The sequence below is a fragment of the Rana temporaria genome, chromosome 1 (genome assembly GCF_905171775.1).
Source record: "Rana temporaria chromosome 1, aRanTem1.1, whole genome shotgun sequence".
NCBI classification, from domain to species: Eukaryota; Metazoa; Chordata; class Amphibia; order Anura; family Ranidae; genus Rana; species Rana temporaria.
This window is the reverse complement of record NC_053489.1, coordinates 48,584,621-48,605,055: the sequence shown is the minus strand read 5'-3', so window position 1 is coordinate 48,605,055 and position 20,435 is coordinate 48,584,621. Positions and strand designations below refer to the sequence as shown.

Genomic DNA, 20,435 nt, shown 5'->3' with positions numbered 1-20,435 from the left:
TTTGTGGTGTTAGCCCTGGTTCACACTGGGCTGCGGGAGTGAAGCAGTGCGAGTTCAGCTGAACTCGCACGGCTTCACTCCCGCAGGCAGTCCCGATTTCGGCCGCGATTTAAGAGACATCTGTGCAGGTTTCTGCACAGATGTCAATGTAAATCGTGGCCCGAAATCGCAAAAAGTAGTACAGGAACTACTTTTTGAAATCATCGCAGCGCCGTAGATGCGGCATCGCACCGATTAGGACGGTGTCATTGCCGATAATTGCCGGCAAATGCTGCCGATTTGAGATGCGATTTCACATGTGAAATCGCATGTCAAATCGAAGCAAATCGTACCCAGTGTGAACTTGGGCTCAAGGAATGGTCTTGAGAACTATTCTACCTTAAAGTGGAGGTTCACCCAAAAAGTACATTTTTAACATTAGATTGATGCTCGTTTGGTCAAGGGGAATCAGGTGGTTTTTTTTTTAAATCGAAGCAGTACTTACCGTTTTAGAGAGAGATCTTCTCCGCGGCTTCCGGGTATGGTCTTCGGGACTGGGCGTTCCTATTTGATTGACAGGCTTCCGACAGGCTTCCGACGATCGCATACATCGCGTCACGATTTTCTGAAAGTAGCCGAGCGTCGGTGCGCAGGCGCCGTATAGAGCCGCACCAACGTTCGGCTTCTTTCGGCTACTCGTGACGCGATGTATGCGACCGTCGGAAGCCTGTCGGAAGCCTGTCAATCAAATAGGAACGCCCAGTCCCAAAGACCATACCCGGAAGCGGCGGGGAAGATCTATCTCTAAAACGGTAAGTACTGCTTCGATTTAAAAAAAAAAACGATTCCCCTTGACAAAATGAGCATCAATCTAATGTTAAAAAAAAAAATTCGGGTGAACTCCCGCTTTAAATACACTGGGCTTTCCCTTTAATAGTCATTACACGAAACATTGCCTAACAATTACAGATATTAACAACAACCTGTTATACACCCCAGCTTGTTCTTTGTGAATCAAGTCTAATAAAACATTGAAACCATTATTTATTTCAGAAACGGCAGAAAACATTGGCCTAGCCTGTAAGCTTATAACAGACGATTCTGTTGTAACCTATGGAGAAGAAGTCAAGTAAGTACACAATACATTACTGAAAGCAACCCTGTCAATCACCTAAAAATAATAATTATGACAGTTCCCTGTTATATATTCACCTCTCCAGTGGTCCATGTCTCCTACCATCACGTTGTTCCAGTGCTGCAGCCTCCATCAGTCTCTTCCGCATTCAACAATTCCTGTGGTGTTGGATATCCCAGGTCCCCCTCCTTGTTATTCCAACCTCCAACCCCTACCGTAGGTCCCTGTAGTGAAATAGAAGTCAGAGGGGAATGAAGGGATGGTAGGAGACACAGGCCGCCAGTGAGCCGGAACAAGAGTGTATGGCTCTTCTATTGTAGAGAACTAGCGTTTTAACCACTTGCCTACCGTGCACTTTTACCCCTTTCCCGCTCAGGCCACATATGAGGTGGCACTGATGAGGCCCCACTGATAGGCGGCACTTATAGGCACTGATAGGTGGCACTGATTGGGCACAAAAGTAATTTGTTTCATAGTTTGTTATAACATTTTGCAAACGGGTAATTTTTCTCCTTCACTTATGTCTGCTGATGAGGCTGCACTGACGGGCACTAATAGGCTGCACTGATGGGCACTAATGAAGCGTCACTGGTGTGCACTGATGAGGCTGCACTGATATGCACTGATAGGCCGGCGGCACTGATAAGTGACACTGATGAGGAGTCACTTATTTACAGCACTGATTGACAGCACTGGTGGGCACTGATTGGCAGCAGTAGTGGGTACTGTTGAGACTGCACTGATAATCAGGGTAGATGTCCCTTTAACGCAAGACGGTTATTGTCTCTCTTCTCCCTTCCCTACGATGTCAGCGTGAGGAAAGAAAAGCTGATAATCGCCTTGTGTTTACATCCGTGATAAGCCGTCATTGGACACAGCTGATTACGTGGTAAAGGGCCGCTGTGATTATACATACTGTTGGTAATAAATGAATCCAGATGTATACATTGTTAATTTCCCCATTTTGTTTATTCCTCCAGCACTTTAATACAGAGACGAATAGACCGTCAGAAGACTTCTGAGAATTCAGTTGAATTGCGTAGACTTAATGAGCTTGATGCCCAGGCTAACAAAAGACGTACATTAATTATAACAGGATCATGGCTGGTAAGTCATCATTGAACATACAGATGTCTACAGGAAAGCTTGTTGGAGTTGTCAATAGCAATTGATATTCTCCATTACATATTCTTAAAGGGTTTGGTTGTTTTTCCTTTTTTTTTTTTTTTTGCAGCACTTCCCCATCTACGACAAAGGATCAGGGTCTCCACTTAGTATTGTTGTGCAGGGAGGCTTCTGATCACCCCTACTCTGATTACTGGAAAGTTTGGACACCCTACTTCTTTTACAGAGATCAGTCCTCTCTTGCTTCTCAGGCCTCAGGTACACACGACCGTTTTCTTTCAATCAAATCCATCAAGGAAACTGCTGGCAGAGCATTTTTTGCCAAGAAAAACGGTTGTGTGTATGTTTTACGTCGAGAAAACTGTCGGGGATCTCGAGGAGAAAAAAAGAGAACCTGCTCTCTTTTTTTCTCGTCGGGTTAACATGCACGCACTTTGACCATGCGGTCTCTAAAAAAGAGAGGCGAAGGACTAACGGGGCTGGTTGAGCGGGCAAATCCTCTCACTCCCTTATAGGGAGTCCCTCTGCCCTGTTGGGCTTCAAAGCGGAGTAGGTAGGGCGGGCTGTGTGGGAGGACCCCCTCACACACCCGCCATTGCCACCCGGGGCATGGAGAAAGGTGGCAGATTGCCTCTGGGGGAGGCCTGCCTACTCCCAACTCCTGCAGTCCGGCTCCTCTCTCTAGTACACGCACAAAAAAATACACTAACAAAAAAAAAAAACAGGCAGAACCGGCTGGCCATTATCCCGAAGGCATTCCCCACAACTCTTCGGGCTCTGGCCAGTCGGTAGTTGAACACCCTGCTCTCTGGGGTGAGGGTCCGCTGGGGGAATGGCCTCATGAGCTGCTTTTCTAGTCCAAAGGCTTTATCAGCCAGAAATACAAAGGGGAGTCCTTCAACATTCTCTGCATCCGGTGGCAATGCAAGGTCATCACTCTGGAGACGAAGCGCAAACTCCGTCTGCCTGAAGGCTCCCCCATCCGACATCAGGCCGTTCTTCCCCACATCCACAAAGAGGAACTCATACTGTGCTGACACCACCGCCATCAGCACAATACTATGAAACCCCTTGTAGTTGTAGAACGGGGTGGTGACACGATGCGGACGTGCTTCCCGTCAATGGCTCCACCGCAGTTAGGGAAGTCCCACCGCGTAGCAAACTCCGATGCCGCAGTCTGCCATTCCTGTGGCGTGAAAGGAAGCTGTGGAATCAAACAAGATAAAAAAAATTGTACTTTTGCACATAACATTGCAAGCAGATTATACAAAATCTTTATTGGCCAACATCATTCTAACATTTATTTTAAGGAGCATTTAAATATAAAAATATAAGGCCCAATTATCACATTCCTCACCCCCTCTGATGGACCATTGTAAAAATTTTAGGGGGGGGGGGGACAGATGAGTTTGGGACCTCAAAAAAATAAAAAGGTGAAGCTATACTTTAAAACACAAAAAAATACAATACATTAGCATACATAAAATACATTGAATGTGATATTAACCACTTGCTTACTGGGCACATATACCCCCTCCCTGAACAGAGGACTTTTTGCGATTCGGCACTGCGCCGCTTTAACTGACAATTGCGCGGTCGTGCGACGTGGCTCCCAAACAAAATTAGCGTCCTTTTTCCCCCACAAATAGAGCTTTCTTTTGGTGGTATTTGATCACCTCTGCGGTTTTTATTTTTTGCGCTATAAACAAAAATAGAGCAACAATTTTGAAAAAAAAAAAAAATATGTTTTACTTGTTGCTATAATAAATAGCTCAATTTTTTTTAATTTTTTTTTCTCAGTCTAGGCCAATACGTATTCTACATATTTTTGATAAAAAAAAAAAAATCGAAATAAGCGACTGGTTTGCGCAAAAGTTATAGCACCTACAAAATAGGGGAAAGAATTATTATTATTTTTTTTTCACTAGTAATGGCGGCGATCTGCGATTTTTATCGGTACTGCGACATTATGGCGGACACATCGGACACTTTTGACAGATTTTTGGCACCATTCACATTTATACTGCAATCAGTGCTATAAATATGCACTAATTACTGTATAAATGTGACTGGCATTGAAGGGGTTAACACTAGGGGGTGAGGGAGAGGTTAAATGTGTACCCTGCCTAGTGTTACTAACTGTGGGGGAAGGGGACTGACTGGGGGAGGTGACCGATCTGTGTCCCTATGTACAAGAGACACAGATCGGTCTCCTCTCTCCCTGACAGGACGTAGATCTGTGTGTTTACACACACAGATCCACGTCCTTGTCTCTGTAACCGCCGATCGCGGGAGCCTGTCGGACATCGCGGCCGCCAGGCACGCGCATCGGCATCCCAGTGATGCTGTGGGCACACGCGCCGCCGGCGTGCTCGCGCGCCCCCCAGTGGCCAGGAGGAGCGTAGGCCGTAAAAAGACGGCGACTCAGAGAATTAGAACCACCCTGCGGCCGTATACATGGCTAGAAAACGAACGTCTAATCAGAACGAACAAACTAAACAGAACGCACCGAAGAACAGCAAGTCCTATGAAAAACGACCTGAAAAGAGCAGACAGGAACGCACTGAAAGACAAGATACGAACCCACAAGCACAAACTGAACCACAGAAAACGATCTGAAAGCACGAAGACTGAAAAGCGCGAATCGTCTCTCACCAAACTTTTACTAACACGCGGTAACACGAGATTAGCAAAAGCAGCCCCAAGGGTGGCGCCAGTGGAATCGAACTTCCCCTTTATAATGCCGTTGTTTGTGTTGTACGTCACCGCGTTTGAGAACGACGAGATTTTGTCTTGACAGTGTGTATGCAAGGAAAGCTTGACAAGAACCTCATCGAGGAAAACAACGTTTCTTTTACGACGAGATTCTCGGTCGTGTGTACGAGGCCTCAGTCATGATATGCTCTTTTGACAAATTTTTGGTTTGATTCTGAGCATGCCTGGATTTTTAACCGATGGACGTGCCTACAAACGATAGTTTTGTTTCTATCGGTTAGGTATCCATCGGTTGAATTTAAAACAAGATTGCTTTTTTTTAACCTACGGATAAATAACCGATGGGGCCCACACACGTTCGGTTTGGTCCGATGAAAACGGTCCATCAGACCGTTCTCATCAGTTTGACCGATCGTGTGCACGCAGCATAATTCATTAAGTGATTAAGTGAATATTTACACCACTCAGGCATGGACTGGCCATTGGGACTACCGGGAGTTTCCCGGTGGGCCGATGGCTCAGTGGGCTGGTCAGGTGCAGTCCTGGAGCCACTCATCTCTGACAGTGAGTGATTGCGATTTCACTCCTGTCAGAAGGAGCAGCAGCCGTCACTTGCTGTAGTTAGTATTAGCCTTTCTGCTCCCTTTCCTTCCTCTCCCCCCTTATCACTTGTCACTTATCACATGACTGGAGAGAGGAATGATGCTGCCATTTCTGGCGAACTGTGAAAGAGTACATTTGGGAGGGGGAGGAGAGTGGGGACACTCTGATTTAAGGGGGGGGGCACTGTTGGGGGACACTTTGATGGGGGACACTCTGGTGCAATGGGGGACACTCTGATGCAGTGGGGGAATCTCTGATGGGGGGCACTCTGATGCAAGGGGGAAACTCTGATGGGGGGCACTCTGATGCAAGGGGGAAACTCTGATGGGGGGCACTCTGATGCAAGGGGGAAACTCTGATGGGGGGCACTCTGATGCAAGGGGGAAACTCTGATGGGGGGCACTCTGATGCAAGGGGGAAACTCTGATGAGGGACACTCTGATGCAATGGGGGGCTCTCTGATGCAAGGGGGGCTCTCTGATGCAAGGGGGGCTCTCTGATGCAAGGGGGGCTTTCTGATGCAATGGGGGACACTCTGATGTAAGTGGGACACTCTAATGCAAAGGGGGCTCTCTGAAACAAGGAGGGACACTGATGCAAATGGGGAATTCTTATGCAAGGGTGGAACACTCTGATGCAAGGGGGGCACTCTGATGCAAGGGGGAACACTCTGATGTAAGGGGGACTCTCTGATGCAAGGGGGGACACTGAAGGGGAACAATGATGCAAGGGGGACTCTCTGCAAGGGGGATCTCTGATGCAAGGGAGGACACTCTGATGCAAGGGGGACCCTGATGGGGGACACCCTGATGCAAGGGAGATTATGATGGGGGACACTCTGATGCAAGGGGGGCTCTCTGCAAGGGGGACTCTCTGATGCAAGGGAGGACACTCTGATGGGGGACACCCTGATGCAAGGGATATTCTGATGGGGGACACTCTGATGCAAGGGGGACTCTCTGCAAGGGGGGATCTCTGATGCAAGGGAGGACACTCTGATGGGGGACACCCTGATGCAAGGGAGATTCTGATGGGGGATACTCTGATGCAAGGGGGGCTCTGATGGTGGACACTCTGATGGGGGACACTCTGATACAAGGGGGGCCCTGATGCAAGGGGGACTCTCTGATGCAAGGGGGGCTCTGATGGGGGGACACTGATGTAAGGGGGACACAGATTCAAGGGGGACTCTGATGGGGGACACTCTGATGCAAGGGGGACACTCAAAACTAAAGTGGGCCGGTCTGGATGAAGTCCAGGGCCAAATGTTTGTCCCAGTCCAGCCCTGACACCACTTGACAAAGTGAACATGTCCCATTCCTTTAGTAAATAAACCCTAGAGCCAGATATTCTAATCTAACCTTCCCTATTGTATTCAAAATGTGTTTTTTTTTATCTTTGTCCCCATTGGAGAGCTTGCCAATCACTTCCTGGCCTCACTTGGCTGGACATTTAGGGCCAGATTCACAAAGAGATACGACGGTGTATCTCCAGATACACCGTCGTATCTCTAACTTACACTGCCTGAAATTGGTCCTATCAATGCGTCTGATTCATAGAATCAGGTACGCATAGATATGGCTAAGATCCGACAGTGTTACACTGTGTTACACTGTCGGATCTTATTTTCAATTTAAAAATGGCGCCGGGGGCGTTCCCGCTGATTTACGTTGAATAATATGTAAATCAGCAAGATACGCAAATTCACGAACGTACGCGGACCCGACGCAGTCTTCTTACGACGTTTCTGTAGCGGCTTTCCCGGCGTATACTTACCCCTGCTTCTATGAGGCGCATCCAATGGTAAGTATAGCCGTCGTTCCCGCGTCGAGTTTGAATTTTCTTACGTCGTTTGCGTACGCCGATTCACAAACACGCGCGTCGCAAGTCACGCTCACGTCGAAACCACTGACGTCCTAGCGACGTCAGTCGGAGCAATGCACGCTGGGAAATTCCCCGGACGGCGCATGCGCATTTAAATCGGCGCGGGAACGCGCCTGATTTAAATAGTACACTCCCCCTAGCCGCGGAATTTGAATTCCGCCGGGGGTTTTACGATCCGCCGCCGCAAGTTTGGAGGTAAGTGGTTTGTGAATTACCCACTTGCCTCCCAAACTTGCGGGAGCGGATCTTAAATCACATAGATCGAGCGGATCTATAGATCCGCTGATCTACCTGAATCTGGCCCAATAATTCTTATTTTTTTTTATTATACAAAAATGTATATTAATAATTAAATATTTAATGCAGAATGAAATCCTCTTGGAAAAGAACAAGAAAAAAAGACGGCGCCTTAAACTGAAATTTCCCAGAAGCACAGTGCAAAGGCAGAATGATCTGGAGGAGAAAAAAAAAATAATCGCATTGAAGGAGGAGCGACAGAAGTACTTTGTGGACCTGGCGTGCGAGTGCAGCTCAGTCATCTGCTGCAGAGTGACCCCCAAACAGAAGGCCATGGTGGTAGACCTGGTAAAGAAGTACAAGAAGGCCATCACCTTATCCATCGGAGATGGTGCCAATGACGTCGGCATGATAAAGAGTAAGATTAAAAACTGTCTAATGGAGTCTCATGGATAAGGAAAAGTGTACATCCAGATTACATTATTAATTCCTGTCCAGATATCTACCCCATTGCATTTCAAAGCTCTGATGAAGAGGGACACTGGGAAGATCTGAAATATGTTGGCCCTTTTTATAGAACGCAAGGAAAAATAAAATGAATCTGGACATACACTTTTGAAATTGGTTCTTTCTTCCTCATTCTTTCTTTTATGTAACTACTGCAATGACAGTAAAACTAAAACTAAACTTTACCCATTCTATCTAAAACTTAAAAAGTTTGAGCTATAGACACTTTAACCACTTCAGCCCTGGAGGATTTGGCTGCCAAATGACCGGGACACTTTTTGTGATTCGGCACTGTGTCGCTTTAACTTTTGCGCGGTCGTGCGACTTGGCTCCCAAACAAAATTGATGTCCTTTTTTTCCCCACAAATAGAGATTTCTTTTGGTGGTATTTGATCACCTCTGCGGTTTTTATTTCTTGCGCTATAAACAAAAATAAAGCGACAATTTTGAAAAAAAGGCAATGGGACAGATCCACAAAAGGATTACGCCGGCGTATCTATTGATACGACGGCGTAATTTTAAAATTCCCGCGTCGTATCTTTGTTTTGTATCTACAAAACAAGATACGACGGCATCTCGGAGGGATCCGACAGGCGTACGTCTTAGTACACCATCGGATCTTAAGGTGCAATATTTAGGCGCCCGCTAGGTGGCGTTACCGTCGATTTCCGTGTTGAGTATGCAAATTAGCTATTTTCGGCGATCCACGACTGTACGTCCGGCCGGCGCATTTTTTTACGTCGTTTTCGTTCGGCTTTTTTCGGCGTATAGTTAAAGCTGCATACTCAATGTTAAGTATGACCGTCGTTCCCGCGTAGAAATTTTGAATTTTTACGTTGTTTGCCTAAGTCGTTCGCGAATAGGGATTTGCGTAGAATGACGTCACCGTCGGAAGCATTGGCTTTTTCCGGGTTAATTTCGAGCATGCGCACTGGGATACCCCCACAGACGGCGCATGCGCAGTTAAAAAAAACGTTGTTTACGTCGGGTCACAACGTATTTACATAAAACACGCCCCCATTACATCCATTTGAATTCCGCGCCCTTACGCCGCCAAAGATACACTACGCCGCTGTAACTTACGGCGCACATTCGTTGAGGATTCGAAAAACAAAATAAGTTGCGGCGGCGTAGTATATCTTAGATACGCTACACCCGGCGGAATCTTACGCGCAGGTACGTGGATCTTCCCCAATATTTTTAACTTTTTGTTATAATAAATATCCCCAAAAAAATCTCTAAAAACAGGAAAATGTTTCCTCAGTTTAGGCCGATATGTATTCTTCTACATATTTTTTGTAAAAAAAAATCGCAATAAGCGTTTATTGATTGGTTTGCACAAAAGTTAAAGTGTCTACAAAATAGGGGATAGTTTTATGGCATTTTTATTAATATTTTATTTTTTTACTAGTAATGGCGGCGATCAGCGATTTTTATCGTGACTGCGACATTATGCGGACACCTCAGACACTTTTTTGGGACCATTCACATTTATACAGCGATCAGTGCTAAAAAAAAAAATCCACTGATTACTGTATAAATGTGACTGGCAGTGAAGGGGTTAACCACTAGGGGGCGAGGAAGGGGTTAAGTGTGTCCTAGGGAGTGATTCTAACTGTGTGGGGGCTGGGCTACCAGTGACATGACACTGATCACTGCTCCCGATTACAGGGAGCAGAAGATCAGTGTTGTTTCACTAGGACCGAACAGGGAGATGCCTTGTTTACACTGGCCTCTCCCCGTTCCGCAGCTCTGTGACACGATTGCGGGACACCGGCGGACATAGAGTCCACGGCTCCCGAGGTCACAGAGCTCGCGGCAGGGGCGCACGCATATATATATGTTGCTTTGCGCAGCCGTGCCATTCTACCGACGCAGAGCTACATGGCGCGGTCGGCAAGTGGTTAAAGTGACCGATGTCATACCTCTTACTATTTCTTATGACAGTACCGGTGCATACAGTACAGGCTGTTTTAAGCTCTGTATTGCTCCCCCTCTTGGACCACAGCGCTCTAGAAATCTCTCGACAGCGCCTGTGAAAACTCAACTTTACCTTCAGAAGTCTGATGTACGTCATCCTGCCTGGATACATAGACATTGTCCCTTATTTTATAATTGGCTATTTATTTCCCATTGGTTGTGATGTCAGCCAATCATAGGTGTGCACAGCCTATTGCATTAGGGTGTGCACCCCAAAGCAATAGGGCAATGGACAGTCTCGGTAGAGCAGTGGACGATGTGGAAAGGGCAGAGACTGGTGTCAGTTTATTTTTTATATTTTTTTATTATTACTTTTTTACAATTTTATAATTTTTTTTACAATATATTCCGTTTTTTTACAATATTATTTTATTTTTTATTTAAATTTTTTTCCTGGAGCCCAATGGGGGCCTAGGGGAAATATCAGGGGTCTAAACAGACCCCTGATGTCTTGCTTTTGAGACAGAGAAAGGGACTGAAGACAGAGGGCCAGATTCACAAAAGAGATACGCCGTCGTATTTCTGTGATCCGCCCGTCCTAACTATGCGGCTGATTCATAGAATCAGTTACGCATAGATAGCCCTAAGATCCGACAGGTGTAATTGACTTACACCGTCGGATCTTAGGATGCAATTCTAGGCCGGCCGCTAGGTGGTGAGGCCTTTGTGGTCGGCGTAGAATATGCAAATGACTAGTTACGGCGATTCACGAACATCCGCGATGCCCGTCGATCTAAATTTACGTTGTTTCCGTCGAGATACGCGTCGTAAAATTAGGGCTACCTCCTAGGTGTTCTAAGCAATGTTAAGTATGGCCGTCGTTCCCGCGTCTAAATTTTTAATTTCACGTCGTTTGCGTAAGTCGTCCGTGAATGGCGCTGGACGCCATTTACGTTAACGCCAAAACAAATGACGTCCTTGCGACGTCATTTAGCGCAATGCACGTCGGGTAATTTACCCGACGGAGCATGCGCAGTACGCTCGGCGCGGGAACGCGCCTAATTTAAATGGTGCCCGCCCCATTTGAATTAGGCGGGCTTGCGCCGAGCGGATTTACGTTACACCGCCGCAAGTTTACAGGTAAGAGCTTTGTGAATCAGGCACTTACGCTGTAAACCTGCGGCGGTGTAACGTAAATGGGATACGTTACGCCGCCGAGGAGTAACGTAATTGTACCTGAATCTGGCCCTGAGATTCCCCAGTTCAGCTTTCTCTGCAGCCAAGTAGCAGGGGGAATCTGCCCAGCACAGGGTCATTAGGGTGTGCCCAGGCACACCCGGCACACCCTGTGCGCACGCCTATGCAGCCAATACATATAAACATCTCACCTATGGGGACATATAGAACAGTAAAATCCAAATGGGGGTTCTAACCTTCTCTCTCTCCATCCAATGCAAGAAAAAATAATAGTTGTGTCAGAACATGTCTATAACTTCTACACTCTTCAGTTGATATCACGCAATGATTTGTATTCTTGTGCCCTAGCTGCCCATATAGGTGTTGGTATCAGTGGACAGGAAGGTATGCAAGCGGTGATGTCCAGTGACTACTCCTTCGCTCAGTTCCGATACCTACAGAGGCTGCTCCTGGTCCACGGTCGCTGGTCCTACATCCGTATGTGCAAGTTCCTCAGTTATTTCTTCTACAAGAACTTTGCTTACACATTGGTGAACTTCTGCTTTGCCTTCTTCTGTGGATTTTCTGGGCAGGTACTGTGGGTCATTGATACATTTCATAGTTTATTATGGAAAATGGGAATATTGTGATTAAAACATACAGTGAATGCTCATGGAGGAGCAATCTAATGCTCATGTTAGCGGGCCTGTCTATGCAAATGTGATGTTTCACTTATAACCTTCTTCTTGTATGTCCTGGATAACATTAAAGTGGTTCTAAAGTCTTAAAGCGGAGTTCCAACCACAATTAGCATTTTTTAAATGTATGTCCTTTCATCCTGCGTTTTTATAATATAAATCCGGTCACGTACTATTTTACAATCCGCCGCCGCTCCGCATAGATATTCAAAAAAGATAGTTTATAAAACGATGTCCACACCGTTGTCATTTTGCTTGTGGGCATTGTGAAGCCCACAAGCACTTACTTCCTGGAAGTCTTGGATGGGGAGTGATAATTGGGTAGCGCACTGCATCCTGGGAAATGATGACACACATTTCCCAGGAGCATTAGAGGGAGATGATGTCAGGATCCTAGGTGATTCCAAAGGCAGATTTCGTGGGACTGCATAGCAACAGGCATTTCCAATTGAGTAAAACATTTTTTTTTCTTCTTTTTTTCTTTTTTAGGTCTAATGAGCACAATAATGAAAAAAACATTTGTGATGGAAACTCCACTTTAACAACTTGCCTACTGAGCACTTTTACCTGTCGCAATTTGAATGACAATTGTACGGTCATGCAACTCTGTACCCCCAAAAAAAATCATTTTTTTCACACAAATAGAGCTTTTTTTTGTGGTATTTAATCCCCACTGGGTTTTTTATTTTTTGCTAAATAAACAAATAAAGACCGACAATTTTGAAAAAAAAAAAAAAAACGTTCATAAAATTTTGTAAACAAGTAATTTTTCTCATTCATTGATGTGCACTGATGGACACTGATAGGCGAGAAGGCCCTGGTGGGCACTGATAGGAGGCATTGATGGGCACTGATAGGCAGCACTGATGGGCACTAATAGGTAACACTAATGAAGAGGCACTGATTTGCAGCACATATGGGCACTAATTGGCAGCACTGGTGGGCACTGATAATCAGGACACTGATAATCAGTGCCCTGATTATCAGTATACATGTTCCTTTTAGAAAAGCTGGTTATCAGCTCTCTTCTTCTCTCTTAATGCTGTCAGCATTAGTAAAGGAGTGCCGGTAACTGGCTTCTATTTACATCCGTCATCAGCTGTGATTGGACACAGCTGATCACGTGGTAAAGAGTCGCTGATTGGCTCTTTACCTCAATTTACCCAACTTACCGGACGTAACGTATCCTATTTACTTTACGCCTCCGCAACTTTGACAGGCAAGTGCAGTATTCACAAAGCAAAGTTGCGGCGGCGTAAATAGGCCGGCGTAAGCCCGCCTAATTCAAATGTGGAAGATGTGGGCGTGTATTATGTAAATGTATTGTGACCCCACGTAAATTACGCTTTTTCCGAACGGCGCATGCGCCGTCCGTGAAAGTATCCCAGTGCGCATGCTCCAAATTAACCCGCAAAAAGCCATTGAATGTAAATTACGCACAGCCCTATTCTTGAACGTCTTACGCAAACGACGTAATCGACGGAAAATTCGACGCTGGCCCGACGTCCATACTTAACATTGGTACGCCTCATATAGCAGGGGTAACTTTACGCCGGAAAAAAACTTACGTAAACGGGGTACCTGTACTGCGACGGCCGGGCGTACGTTCGTGATTAGGCGTATCTAGCTGATTTACATATTCTAGGCGTAAATCAGCGTACACGCCCCTAGCAGCCAGCGTAAATATGCAGTTAAGATACGACGGCGTAGGAGACTTACGCTGGTCGTATCTTATACAAATTCTGGCGTATCTGATTCTTTGAATCAGGCGCCAAGATATGACGCCTCACACTCAGAGATACGCCGTCGTATCTCCTACGTGAATCTGGGTCTGTGATTACAGAGCACACCACCCCTGCCCTATATTAGGTGCGATTACGGGAGGCCATTATATGATGGCCTCCAGAACTTACTTAACAACAATGGACCACCCACAACAAAACCCCCCCCAGCAACAATAGACTCCCGGCAGCAGCAACAGCTCTCTGCACAGCTAGCATTAATAGACTCTCTGGCAGCCATCAGCAATAGACCCCTCCCCCAACAGTAGATCTCTTTCAGCAACAGCTGACCTCCCCAGCAACATAAGACCCCCCAGCAACAATAGGTCCCCCACCATCAACAATAGACCTCCTCAGAAACAATAGACCCCCGGCAAAAATAGATCCCCAGCAGTGAGCATTGTATGCATTAAGGTACAAAAAACGTCAGCGACACAGGATTCCCCCCTTACGCCCCTTATACTTAACTGAGTATGATTTCAATCCAACGCTTTGGGGCTTTTAGGAGAGGACTCTCCCTCCCTCTATTTAATAAAAATAAAAGCTTTACAATCACTTTAAGATCTTCTGGTCCTCATTCTCGACTCTGATTCCACCCAGGTTCACACTGGGTACGATTTGGTACGATTTGAGATGCGATTTCACATGTCAAATCGCATCTCAAATCGGCGGCAATTGTCGGCAATGGCACTGTCCTAATCGGTGCAACGTCGCATCTGCGGTGCTGCACCGATTTCAAAAAGTAGTTCCTGTACTACTTTTTGCGATTTCGGGCCGCGATTTACATTGAACCCTGCACAGATTCGCGGCCGAAATCGCGGCAAAATCGCGGCAAAATCGCAGCCACGATTTTACCGCGATTTTGAATTCGCAGCAGTGTGAACCTAGCCACCATCTACATGAGAGTTTGCAGTGTTGCCATCCACCTTTGTGTGTTGTAGCTCCTCCAATTGAATTCTCTATCATATAAAACAAATAAAAAACCATTTAGCAGGGATAGTGGGAGCACCTCATACTGCTTGTACCTGGTGTGCAGACCCAGGGACCCAACAAGGAACTCAACAGCAGATACCTTAGCTATAGCAATCTTTCTCAACCTGTTTACCCCAGCAGAAACCTTGAAATCGTTTTCAAGTCTAAGGCCCCGTACACACGAGAGGATCGATCCGCTGAAATTGATCCGCGGACCGGTTTCAGCGGATAGATCCGCTGGTGTGTACGATCCAGCGGATATTTATCCGCGGATATATTTCGGGCCGACCGATTTCCAGCGGATAAAAATTTCTGTACAGACTCACCGGATCGATCCGTCCGAACCCATCCCTCGCATGCGTCGTAATGATTCGACGCATGCGTGGATATCCTTATATGACAGCGTCGCGCACGTCGCCGCGTCATCATCGCGGCGACGGCGCGACACGTCACCGCGGTGTGAATTTGGCGCGGATTTCGATCCAATGGTATGTACACTCCATCGGATCAAAATCCTCAGAGGATTTATCCGCGGAAACTCTAAGGCCCCGTACACGCGAGAGGATCGATCCGCTGAAATTTATCCGCGGACCGGTTTCAGTGGATAGATCCGCTGGTGTGTACGATCCAGCGGATATTTATCCGCGGAAATTTTTTTTACCGGGCGATGGATTTCCAGCGGATCAAAATTTCTTAGCATGCTAAGAAATCGATCCGCTGGAATCCAGTCCAGCGGATTGATCCGATGGTCTGTACAGACTCACCGGATAAATCCGTCCGAACCCATCCCTCGCATGCGTCGTAATGATTCGACGCATGCGTGGAAGTCCTTATATTACAGCGTTGCGCACGTCGCCGCGTCATCATCGCGGCGACGGCGCGACACATCACCGCGGAGGGAATTCAGCGCGGATTTTGATCTCATGGTTAGTACAACCATGAGATGAAAATCCGCCAGAGGATTTATCCGCGGAAACGGTCCTCCGGACCGTTTCCGCGGATCAATCCTCTCATGTGTACTAGGCCTTACAGTTAGGCCCCGTACACACGACCAGTTTCCTCGGCAGAATTCAGCTTCCGACCGAGTTTCTGGCTGAATTCTGCCGAGGAAACTGGTCGTGTGTACACTTTCGGCCGAGGAAGCCGACGAGGAGCTCGGCGAGGAAATAGAGAACATGTTCTCTATTTCCTCGTTGTTCTATGGGAGCTCTCGTCCCGCCGAGCTCCTCGGCGGCTTCAGGGCTGAACTGGCCGAGGAACTCGATGTGTTTGGCACGTCGAGTTCCTCGGCCGTGTGTACGAGGCTTTATGGTCAGAGTGCTACCCTTACAAACATATAAAAAAGATGTTATGTTATTTGTGGCTGTTGGCTCTGTCAAGTAGCATTGGACCCATAACTATGTAGGCACCATCAGGTAGGAGGTCAATCAGCCACATCTCAAGGAACCCCTAGAAACCTCTGGTAGAACCCTGGCTGAGAATGGCTGCCCTGAAGAATTTAAGAACTATAGTTTTGGTAATGGAACATCTGACAAAAACAGCAATATCACTTTTTGGTAGACTGACCCCTAAAATATATATTACTGTGTTAAATGTTGTCAGCTTTATCAGATCAATGTGTACCATACTGCATTATTACATCACACTGTAATGACAGATCATGTGACACTTAGATTGCACACAGGTGGACATCATTTCACTAATTATGTGACTTCTGAAGGTAATTCAGAGCTTTTTATGGGCTTCATAACAAAGGGGGCGAATACATACCCACGTGCCAATTATCAGTTTTTTATTTCTGAAAAATAGTTTTATGTATATATTTTTCAAATTTTACTTCACCAACTTATGCCCTGTACGCACGATCGGTTCATTGGACAACGGACCGATGGATTTTTTCATCAGATATCCGATGAAGCTGACTTTCATCAGTCTTGCCTACACACCATCAGTTAAAAATCTGTTCGTGTCAGAACGCGGTGACGTAAAACACTACGATGTTCTGAGAAAAATGCTTCCGAGCATGCGTCGACTTGATTCTGAGGATGCGTGGATTTTTAACCGATGGACTTGCCCACAGAAGATCGTTTTTTTCTATCGTTTTTTTAACCATCAGATAATTTTAAAACAGGTTCTACGTTTTTTCACCGATGGGGCCCACACACGATCGGTTCGTCCGATGAACTGATCGTGTATACGCGGCATTAGACTATTGTTTTCTGATCCATCACATATAATTCAGATTAAAAAAACATTGAACTAAAGGCTATAATGTAACAAAATAGGTAAAAAGTCAAGGGGGGTGAATACTTTTGCAAGGCACTGTACCTGTGACATGTAGTACAGATAGATGATAACCAGAAAAAAGAGAAAAGTATCACATATTTTGAAGTCAAATCTTCGTTCATGGAAAAGTATGTCAAGTAAAGACTAGAAATATGGCAAGATAAACCTTCAGGTAAAGAAATATGTACTTGGACCAGGGAGGGTCCAGCCCTGGCAACAGAAACCATATACAGATACACTATATTACTAAAAGTATTGGGACGTCTGCCTTTACACGCACATAAACTTTAATGGCATCCCAGTCTTAGTCCGTAGGGTTCAATAATCAAGTTGGCCCACAATTTGCAGCTATAACAGCTTCAACTCTTCTGGGAAGGCTGCCCACAAGGTTTAGGAGTGTGTCTATGGGAATGTTTGACCATTCTTCCAGAAGCGAAATTGTGAGATCAGGCACTGATGTTGGACAAGAAGGTCTGGCTCGCAGTCTCTGCTCTAATTCATCCCAAAGGTGTCCTATCGGGTTGAGGTCAGGACTCTTTGCAGGCCAGTCAAGTTCCTCCACCCCAAACTCCCTCATCCATGTCTTTATAGACCTTGTTTTGTGCACTGGTGTGCAGTCATGTTGGAACAGGAAGGGGCCATCCCTTAACGGTTCCCAAAAAGATGGGAGTATGAAATTGTACAAAATGTATTGGTATGCTGACGCCTTAGGAGTTGCCTTCACTGGAACTAAGGGGCCAAGCCCAACCCCTGAAAAACAACCCCACACCATAATCCCCCCTCCACCAAATGATTTGGACCAGTGCACAAAGTAAGGTCCATTAAGACATGGATGAGTGATTTTGGGGTGGAGGAACTTGACTGGACTGCACAGAGTCCTTACCTCAACCCGATAGAACACCTTTGGGATGCAAGCCAGGCATTCTCATCCAACATCAGTGCCTGACCTCATAAATGCGCTTATGGAAGAATGGTCAAACATTCCCATAGACGCATGCCTAAACATTGTGGACAGCCTTCCCAGAAAAGTTGAAGCTGTTATAGCTGCAAAGAGTGGGCCAACCTGATAATTGAACCCTACGGACTAAGACTGGGATGGCATTAAAGTTCATGTGCGTGTAAAGGCAGGCGTCCTAATACTTTTGGTAATACAGTGTATTAAAGAAAAAAGTGAAGATTAGGTAACACACACCCGGGGTATACATGAAATTCAGTTTGCATTTCTTAAAAGGTCAATATAATGTAAACGAGAGGTTATAGGGATGATGGTAGACCATATATAGATTTGTTTCAAGAGGTCCGTTGATTGACTTTTTCATGTTTTTATGCAACAAACTTTAATTCTTTGTCTTCTACTTCCAGACTGTGTATGATACCTATTTCATTACTCTCTACAACCTGCTATATGCCAGTCTTCCCGTTATTGTTGTTGGCCTGCAGGATCAGGTATGGTATACCACCCACTCAGTTTGCCATGCACCCTGCAAACTATATATGTTTTTAACCCCCCTGTCGGTATTCCCGAGTCTGGCTCGGGGTGGAATTTCAGCACCAAAATCGGTAACCCCGAGCCAGACTCGGGATCGTCTCGCAGCAGCCACAGGCATGCTTTACTTACCTTGTCCCTGGATCCTGCGATGCCTCTCCGCTGTGTGATTGAGCTGTGTCTCCTCGCTCGATTCACAGTGTCCCTGTGTGCCGCCGAGCTCCGTTCCCTGCGACGTTACGACGCACAGGGGCGGAGAACGGCGCCAAATTCCTCTTCACACCCCCTTGTACCTAGTGGTCTGCCCAGTGTCCTGCATGTACTTTTATATAATAAAAACTGTTCTTCCTGCCTGCAAACTGTAGATTGTCCATAGCAACCAAAAAGTGGCCCTTTATGTCAAAAGTGGTTTTAGACCAGCCAGAAAACAGCGATAATAAATTATACTCACTTGCAGAATTGAGCGATAGCGATTTGTGGGGAAATTCGTCATCAAACAATTACAAAATTACAAAACAAAATTACAAAATTACAAAACAAAATTAATGACAGCGACAATTCTGCAACTGAGTAAATTTGAATAAAGACATAGTTTTTTGAGGAGTGCGGCGATCCAGGATTTTTCTTTCATTTCATGGTAATTGAGCACAGCCAGCACCCTCTTGGTTTGTTGGGACGGAAGCAATGGGGATTGATTGTTTTTAGAGCGGTATACTTTTCTTCACTACAGCTGTACTGTCCCAAATCTGAAATAATAACTAACTTATAAAAACTTAATGATTACAAACTTTTAAATCCTAGGTATAAGAATTTCCAACGTAACGAATACAAATTTATTCGAAGTTAAGAATTATCTAAAATAACGAATGTCGTATCTAAACAAATGGAATGTAACAAATTAATAATAATAAATAACAATAATACAAACGTTATTATTATTAATTTGTTTTGTTTCATTTGTTTAGATGCAACATTTGTTATTTTGGATAATTCGTAACTTCGGATAAATTCGTATTTGTTACGTTCACCAACAGCCAAATTTGAAAGGAAATGTCAATACCTATAATTTAATAGTTAGCTATTATTTAGAATTTTCAGATTTTCGTTCTTTCTAATTTTCTAATTTTCTAATTTACGAAATTTAGAATCTTAGAAACTTACGAGTTTTAAAATCTTCAAATTTACGAGTTTTAGAATCTTCAAATTTACGAGTTTTATAATCTTCAGATTTACGAGTTTTATAATCTTCAGATTTACGAGTTTTAGAATCTTCAAATTTACGAGTTTTAGAATCTTCAAATTTACGAGTTTTAGAATCTTCAAATTTACGAGTTTTAGAACCTTCAAATTTACGAGTTTTAGAATCTTCAAATTTACAAATTTTTGAATCCTCAAATTTACAAATTTTTGAATCTTCAAATTTACGAATTTTAGAATCTTCAAATTTACGAATCTTCAAATTTACGAATTTTTGAATCTTCAAATTTACAATTTTTTTTTATTTTATGCATCTACGCATTTTCGAATTTACAAATTTCGATCATAATAAATGTCCCGGAAAACAAACAAAACAAAACTAATGAAACGAAAACGAATATAATAATGTCAAATATTCATACAATTGAAATACAGTGGGTATAGAAAAGAATCAGACTCCACCTATTACAAAAAGAGTAATTTCTGTACCTGATTGGATGTTTGAAGCAGGCACAGATTCATGTTACCCCATGTCACACTTTAGTCAGTTACATCCTATACTACAGTATAGGGTGTAACATTGGTAACATGAATCTGTGCCTGCTTCAAACATCCAATCAGGTGCAGAAATACATATATTTTTAAGAGCCTAATAAGATGTTTAAGCTTCACTCTTCTCCACACACTCCTTGGCCATTATGGGACAGTACAGCTGTAGTTATATAATCAGAAGT

The 20,435-nt window shown here is 44.9% G+C and overlaps 1 protein-coding gene across 1 annotated transcript in view; it reads left to right on the top strand.

The window, feature by feature from the left end:
• Positions 1-20,435, top strand: part of LOC120927109 (phospholipid-transporting ATPase IC-like) — a 163,881-nt gene that overhangs the window by 126,456 nt on the left and 16,990 nt on the right. The window contains exons 20-24 of the mRNA XM_040337549.1: positions 1,033-1,108; positions 2,095-2,221; positions 7,808-8,096; positions 11,651-11,874; positions 18,381-18,464. Coding sequence (XP_040193483.1) covers positions 1,033-1,108; positions 2,095-2,221; positions 7,808-8,096; positions 11,651-11,874; positions 18,381-18,464 — 800 coding nt within the window. The remainder of the gene's footprint in view (positions 1-1,032; positions 1,109-2,094; positions 2,222-7,807; positions 8,097-11,650; positions 11,875-18,380; positions 18,465-20,435) is intronic.